Genomic DNA, 7743 nt, shown 5'->3' on the forward strand with positions numbered 1-7743 from the left:
GAGAGAGTTTCTCTCTCTAGAATATGACCTAAAGCATGTTTCTATTCTATCCTAATTGCTCTCTCATTGTTTCTTCTTGAATTTAGCCTCAAGTGCTTCAGAATTGAGTTGGATTTGGGCTTGGGTGAGCTCAGAAATCGCCCCCAGCATGTTTCTTTAAGTTGGTCACGTGCTGCTTGTCAAGTGTACGCGTCATGTCACGCGTACGCGTGGCCTGGAGAATTTCTTCCTTACGCATACGCATGGCCTTGCATTCACCGAATCCTTATTTTCCATGAATTCTCCATCTTACATGCTTTTTCTTCACTTCTTTGATCCAATCCTTGCCTCCTAAGCCTGAAATCACTAACAAACACATCAAGGCATCGAGTGAAATCAAAGTGGATTAAATTTAGATAATTAAAAGCCTAAAAAGCATGTTTTCAATCATTAAGCACAATTAGGAAGAATTCACAAAGCCATGGTATTTCAATGAAAAAATATGGAAAAAGTTGATAAAATCTACCAAATTCAATAGAAGATAAATAATAAAATTGTGGTTTATCACCTTTTCGTCCACTCTTTTTTCTATCACACTCTTCACTCTCACTTGAATAAGAAAAACTATAGCCTGAATATGGGGGCTTATATGGCTCATCTTCAGTAGATTCATACCCATCATCATCACTTGAACTACTCTCATTGTCTGCATCATTTTCCAACCCAACATCCTTAACAACTACCTCCTCAACAGCCTCATCACTATCAGATAATATCTCCCCCACCCCTTCCAATATCGGATGGTCAAAATAAATGTAAAATTCATCCGTATCTTCATTCTGTATCTTATTCTTCTGCAGGCTTATGATTTCTTTATCCTCATGAATACGGTGTAGACCATATTCCAAGATTGCAGAGTAGGATCATACCAGTACATAGCTTTGTAGTCATGGTATCCCAACTCCAGAAAAAGTTTCTTCAACTCAAAGAAGCAAATGAGGTCGACGTCCATCGGGGGAACCTTTTCACGTTTCCATTAATGTAGACCAAGTCACCCTTGTTATCTCGAACAAAGCTTCCATCATGATGACACATAGGGACCACATCTTCGGACATCTAAATGCCAACAAACAATTCAGATGTCAACATCAGTACCACCTCTTATTTGTTTATTCACAAAAAGAATGTAGAAAGAGATTCTAACTAAATAAAGAGCTATAATACATTTCCTATTTTATCCACTATCACTAATCACTACAACTACCCATAACAATGCATGTACACAAAATCAAAAATTCAAAAACACTTTCGACTAACCTTGATCAATGGGGTATGGAACCAACTGCCATCACGAGCTCCGTCACAACCACTGTCACGATCAACCAGAGCAAATACTATGAACAACGTTGCTGAAGAATTGGAAGGGTTTCTTCGCAAAACCAAGCAAATAGCTAACGGAGTATGGAGTAATTTCACCACACCATTAATATGAGAAAACTTATGCATCGAATTGGTCTCCTACATTAAAACGGCGCCGTTTCGTTGCTCTGTCCAAATGGGGACGGATTTGTCCTCCCGAAACGACCTCGTTTCGCCCCTGGTTCCAATACGACGTCGTTTTGTTCAGGGTGGATAGGGACCAAAATGTCCTGGAGGTGACATGTCGCAGTTTACTTGATATGTTATCCCGTTAACCTCCACGTAGGACGTCACCGTTAGTCCTGACCGGGACAAACTGACTTGGGAACGTATCTGGTGTATATCTAAAAACCTCAAGGTCAAAATCTTAGTTAATTTTTCTAGGGGACAAATCTATCTGATCGTGAATTTCTTGGAGACCTATTTGAAATATTACTCTAAGTTTTAAAAAAAAATTAAAATTGTGATAAAAATAGTTAGATATTAAATCTATAATTTTTTGTAAATATTATTAAAGAAAGAAAAAAATTTTATCTTTAAAATTTAATAATTTTATGTCAAATAATTTTTAAAAAAACATTATAAGTGACTAATTTTTTTTGTAAAAAGTAAAACATTCTAAAGATTAAATTTTGTTTTGATTTTTATATGTATTTTTTAAATAATTATTTCAATATTACTATAAAAATTTAAATCAAATGTATAAGTTATTTATTAAATATAATTTTTTTTATTACTGATAAAAATATATTATTTATTAAATTATTTTTATCATATTTTTAAATTATTCGATTTGTCACAACATAATTTGTTTATGTATCATCACTGCAAATGAATCAAATTGATCTCCAACCGAATTTGTAACGAATGACTTATTTTAGTTTAAAATAAAAGATTGTGAACAAAAATTTTTTATGTTTTTAAATTGATCATACGAAATATTTTATAATAATTTAATGATGATAAATTTTATAATAGTGTAAAATATATTTTAAATTTCATTTCTAGTTTTTGAAATATTTTATAAATATTTTATCTTATCGTATTTTTATTATCTAGTCATAATTAATTTTTTCTCATGAAAATATCACATTTCTTTCATCATTATCATCATCATCAGTTGTCTTCTTTTTTTTTTGTAGAAGCAACAATTATAATTATAATGACCGTGGTGATAGTTGTAGTTATAGTGACTTAAAATATGATGTTTTAAATATTAAAAATGAAATTAAAATTTATTTTAAATGTTAAAATTAAAATTATATTTTATATTTAATAATATATAATTATATGAATAAAATATCTTTTTTTAATCATAAAATATTTAAGTAATGATAATTCTAATAATAAAATATGTAAAATAAAACGTTACCTATCAAAGATTTAGTTAGTTTGAGAAACTACTCAAAATGAATAGTTTATTCAATAATTTTGTTAGTTAATATTTGATATACATCTTAAAAATTTATATTTTTTATGGTTAAAATTAGCAATGCTCAAATTATTTATGATTGTTTGATTAGAAATTGTACGTAAATATATTATTTTAATAAAAAATTATATAATTGATTAAAATATTAAAAATTCAAATTTATTAAGCAAAAAATAAGTGAGATTGGTTCAAAAATTAATTTAGTTTATAATTTTTCATTTTTAATTTCAGACACTAAAATAAATTATTTGCAACATATAGAGAGAGTAACTTAATTAGGAAAATTCTAGCAAAGGTAACACTTTTATAATAAAAATATTGAGAATTGGCTAATATTAATTCAAAGATAAAAGAAAAAAAAAATTGTTGATCCTAACATTTTTCATTTGGGATTAACTTGAAAGGATAACATGTAGGAGGAGGCGTGGAGAAACAAGAGTGTGACACAAAGCGCCATCGACCATTTCAACATGACCACTACAAACACGTCATCACTTGATTATACATGACCAAATCATATTGTAAGGCATGATAATAATTGTTTACGTCAAAATAACCATGGGACTCATTGGCTAATTGCCGGAACATTTTTGGTACAATTAAAAATTTTCAAATAATTTTGATATAGGGGTTTAGAATTAAAGGGTCCAAAGTAGCTACTTAGAACAATTTTAAAATAGTATTTTTCGGGTATCACTTTTGAGATTTATAAGAAGTGGACTGTTTTAAAAATAAAAATTGTTTAAAGAAATGATAATATTTTAATAGAAAATCAATTAAATTGTTTTACCTTGTATAACTATTTTTGGAATAATTAAAAATAATACAAAATTCAAATTGATTACAAATTAAGTATTGAAATGATAAATTTTATATTTAATCTCAAAATACTATTTATTATATATGGTTTTACAAATATTAATATAGTATTTTGTGAGATTTAAATTTAAATTAAAATTATAATTAAAATCAATATTAGAGATCCTCATATGTTTTATTATAATTTTTTTTTTCTTTTCATGATGAGATAATATTAGTTTTAGTTTTTAAATTAAAATGTGGACAAATTATTTCTTAAAACCACCACTGTCTCTTTTAGAAAAATAGAATTTTCTTTTCATAATAAGATAATAGTCATTTATAAAAACAGAAAACACACTAGTGATGAATATTTGGACACATTTTTTTTTATAGAACAAAGTTGTTTTTTTTGTTACATATCTCTTTCTTTTTTCATATGTTTCTTTATTAAAAAAAAAAAAAACAACATAACGTGTAGTGTACTTTTAAGTAGAAAATGCAACATTTCAGATAAAATAATAGGCCATGGATTCTTTACTCTCACATTTTTTTAGGAGTATGATTAACCTTCATAAAAATAATTACAAAACATATCCCGTTTTTTTTTTTTTTGAAAAATTTACTAATTAGATTTTGACCCTTAAATTATTGATTTTTAACGTTTTTTCCTTTCCATTTTTTTGGGTACGAGAAACTGAGAGAGATTAGAATTCTTGGAGAGCATTAACGAGATTGAAGCAATTTCCTTCCGATATAGAGTGCGGATTGAAAAATCCTAACTCTGCCATCCCCTTTCTTTTTTATTTCAGATACAGAGGCATTCAGAGAAGAGAAGCAGCTAGGGTTTTCATCCAACTTCGATCCCTGGCATTCTCATCCTCTTCCTCTGCTGCAAATTTCGTACGCCTCCACCGCTGCCGCGCCCTGCTTCTGCCGCCGCCGCTCCCTGTTTCTTTTCATTCTCACATTAGAAGCATTCAGAGAATAAAAGGTCCGATAGGGTTTTCATACAATTTAAATTCTTGCATTTCTCTCTTCCTCTTCCTCTGCTGCACATCTCACTAGCATATTCTCGCCGCCGCAATACGCCGTAACCTGCGACTGCCGCCGCGCAAGACGCCGCCGTCGGGCAAGACGCCGCCTCCGCGCAAGACGCTGCCCCCGCCGCGCAAGAATGCTGACAGACATTCTCAAGGATGACAGCAATTCTAACTCTGTATGTTCTCCAGTTTTTTGGCTGCATAGCAAATGCTTTGCTGATAATCTGTTTTCCCGTCTCCTTACTTTTGCAGCCTTCCCCAATTAGCCCTTGTTTAAAATATGGATGATCGACTGCTGAATCTTTATTACTGTTTTTGGTATTTTATTTATTTAAATTTTTTCGTGGCTAGTCTGATAGGATTTTCTTAAAATTTGTAGTATTTTAGGCTATCCCTGGAATTTAATAGATACTAACTTCAGGATATCTTTTCAATATATTGCGGAATGAATTTGTCCAACACCTCCCATTATACATCCTCATGACTTACCCTTTCAGATTGTTTCAGCACTTCCCTGTGTACTAATCATATTAGATAGCACATAGACTGTAGAACAGTGTTGTCAGAACCGGACTGACTCAGCCGGTCGGACCGGAAAACCGGTGAATCGGTGCCATAACCGGTCCGGATGAGGCATCTAACCGAACAAGGAGTCAAATCGAAAAGACCCATATTGAACCGGTCGGGTTTGATCAAAACCGGTGAACCGGCGAGTTTCGTTTAACCCGAACCGGTTCGAGATTTTTTTTTGTTTCTGCCCTTTTTGAAACAGCGTCGTTTCTTTGAAAAAAAAAACAAAAAACAAAAGCTGCTGCTGAAACATTGTAACCCTAGCCTCCATCCCCTGTTTCCCACTTTCCCTTCCCATTCCCAAACGGTTTGAGAGACCACCATCATCATGGCACCATGACTCCATGAAAGCTGAGAGCTGAGAGATAGAGAGTCTGCTATTCTGCTTCAGTTTCAGGCTTTCATCCACCTCGTCGCCCCGTTCAGCTTCAACCAGCGCGGCACTCACCTCACCACCGCATCCAGAGCAGTGCGCCACTCACCACCGCCAAGAAGCACGTCCACGGTCCATCGTCGCCTACTGCCTCCTGGTCGTCAGTCGTCAGTCGCCACCTCCAGTCTCCCTCTTCTCTGCTCGTCGTTCCATCCCTCCAGGTCCAGGGTCCAGCCGTCCAGGTAAGTATTTTTAATTTTTTAATTTTTTGAAGTTAATTGATTATTGTAGATTGATTATGTATGTTGGTTTCTGTTTGATTTCTATTAGAATTTAGATTGTTGGTTGTTCACATATGTTTGATACTTTGATTTCTGTTTGATTTTTGTATGCGGGCAAATGAGAACATGAACACTTCCACATATTTTTCTATTTGATCTCTCTTGTTTCTTGATTTATTTTTTATTTCTGTTCAGTTTGTTGATTATTCATTGTTGGTTGCTGTTGTATATTATTCTTAGTAGTTAGTGGATTGTTGTTGTGTATTATTCTTGGAGATTAGTCATTTAGTCCTGGACCCTGGAATTTATTGTTGTTGTTGTCAGGAAGCCTGAAATTCCATCCATGTCTCCGTTTGCACTGTCAATGAATGAATCCAGCAACCAACCCATCAAGTGGCAAAGGGTATTGCTCAAAGTCAGTGGAGAAGCTCTTGCCGGAGATCACTCCCAGAATATTGACCCCAAGGTCTCCAATCCAAAATCACATCTTTATGCTCTATTCAAAAGCATCATGAATAGATGGATAAAAATATAACATTGATATGTTCCTTCTTGTCCTCAACATTGTTTCTTAATTTTTCTTTATAGATAACTATGGCTATTGCAAGGGAGGTAGCAGCTGTGACTCGTCTTGGCATTGAGGTGACTATAGTTTATTGATTTGTTCTTTGTATGCTATAATCTTGTTATCTTTATTGTTGTAGTTTTTTTTTATGTTGCATCGCCGCCTTGTTAATCTTTTATGTTCCATTCAACCAGTTTTACCAAAACCAAAACAATCTACAATCAATAGAAGCCCAAAATACAGAAAATTCTAGCACCACAAAGATCTGGATTCCGGTATTTCGGTGCCAATGGCAATTTTGTTAGAGTTCATAATATTATTGCAAGGTAAAGGGTATTACTTGAAAGAATGAAAGTAGAAACTGTTTAAGCTTTTCACTTGTTACAAAGTTAAGTTTTAGATGATTACTGATTAGGCTGATATTTCAGGTTGCAATAGTAGTTGGTGGGGGTAACATCTTCCGTGGATCATCTTGGGCTGGATGCAGTGGCCTGGACCGGTCATCTGCTGATTATATTGGGTAGTTACCTTACTCTCTCTTAATTAAGCTTTTGGTGTTCCATCAAAACTCTGTTGTTATAAATTTATTCCATGGGGTCAATTTCGCAGTTCCAATGTGATACTTGTTCACTTGAAATTCTGATATGTTATGTTCTTATGGACCTCTAAAATGTTATTGGAGATATATTTTTTAACTGTTAATTTTTAAGTTTTTAGCTATTTTATACGTTTTACTTATGTGGGATCGGGTTAACCGATTCAACCAGTGGATCACTGGTTAAACCAGTGACCCAGTGACCCAGTAGCCTGACCGGTTCGATCACCGGTTCGGTTCTGACAACTATGCTGCAGAGTGATACAATAGAGTGTGACAAATTTGAGGGACAAACTACATGAAATCTAATGCCAAGTGGCTAACTAGGACCCCAATTGAATAGTGATTTTCAGGAGAAATACATTTATTTTATGATTTTAACAAACATGCATTTTTAGGGAGAAATAATTGATTGCATAAGTTCCTATTTAGGTGGGCCACTATTCTCTTAAAAGATGCACTAATCTGTTGACAATTTTTAAGGCAAGGTTCATGAAGTCCAACATTAGAAGTTCCTTTTATGTTAAAGAGAGAGAAGTAGATGATACATTTATGTTATTATCTCTATGGCAATCAATAATGAATTGATTTGCGTATTTAAATGTCCATGATAATGGACTTTTGGTTATCTTCTTGTAGGTTTATCTCAATATGCTTCCTAAATACTATTACCATGTAGGACATCATG

General features: G+C 33.2%; 1 protein-coding gene across 1 annotated transcript; it reads left to right on the forward strand.

Moving 5' to 3' along the window:
• The first annotated feature begins 6221 nt into the window (after nucleotides 1-6221).
• Nucleotides 6222-6991, forward strand: LOC107606243 (uridylate kinase PUMPKIN, chloroplastic-like). Its single transcript, XM_016308273.3, has 3 exons — nucleotides 6222-6361; nucleotides 6484-6537; nucleotides 6889-6991. The coding sequence occupies exons 1-3, from the start codon at nucleotides 6239-6241 to the stop codon at nucleotides 6982-6984; spliced, it is 273 nt and encodes a 90-aa protein (XP_016163759.1). The 5' UTR covers nucleotides 6222-6238; the 3' UTR covers nucleotides 6985-6991.
• The last annotated feature ends 752 nt before the right edge of the window (nucleotides 6992-7743 follow it).

Source organism: Arachis ipaensis, chromosome B1, assembly GCF_059453495.1.
Source record: "Arachis ipaensis isolate K30076 ecotype BB chromosome B1, ASM5945349v1, whole genome shotgun sequence".
NCBI lineage: Eukaryota > Viridiplantae > Streptophyta > Magnoliopsida > Fabales > Fabaceae > Arachis > Arachis ipaensis.

Bases quoted from the DNA above. Each gene is read 5' to 3' on its own strand.
- LOC107606243 (XM_016308273.3), top strand. From the start codon at position 6,239: ATGTCTCCGTTTGCACTGTCAATGAATGAATCCAGCAACCAACCCATC. The intron at 6,362-6,483 runs GTCTCCAATCCA...TTTTCTTTATAG, and splicing joins CCCAGAATATTGACCCCAAG to ATAACTATGGCTATTGCAAG. The intron at 6,538-6,888 runs GTGACTATAGTT...CTGATATTTCAG, and splicing joins TGACTCGTCTTGGCATTGAG to GTTGCAATAGTAGTTGGTGG.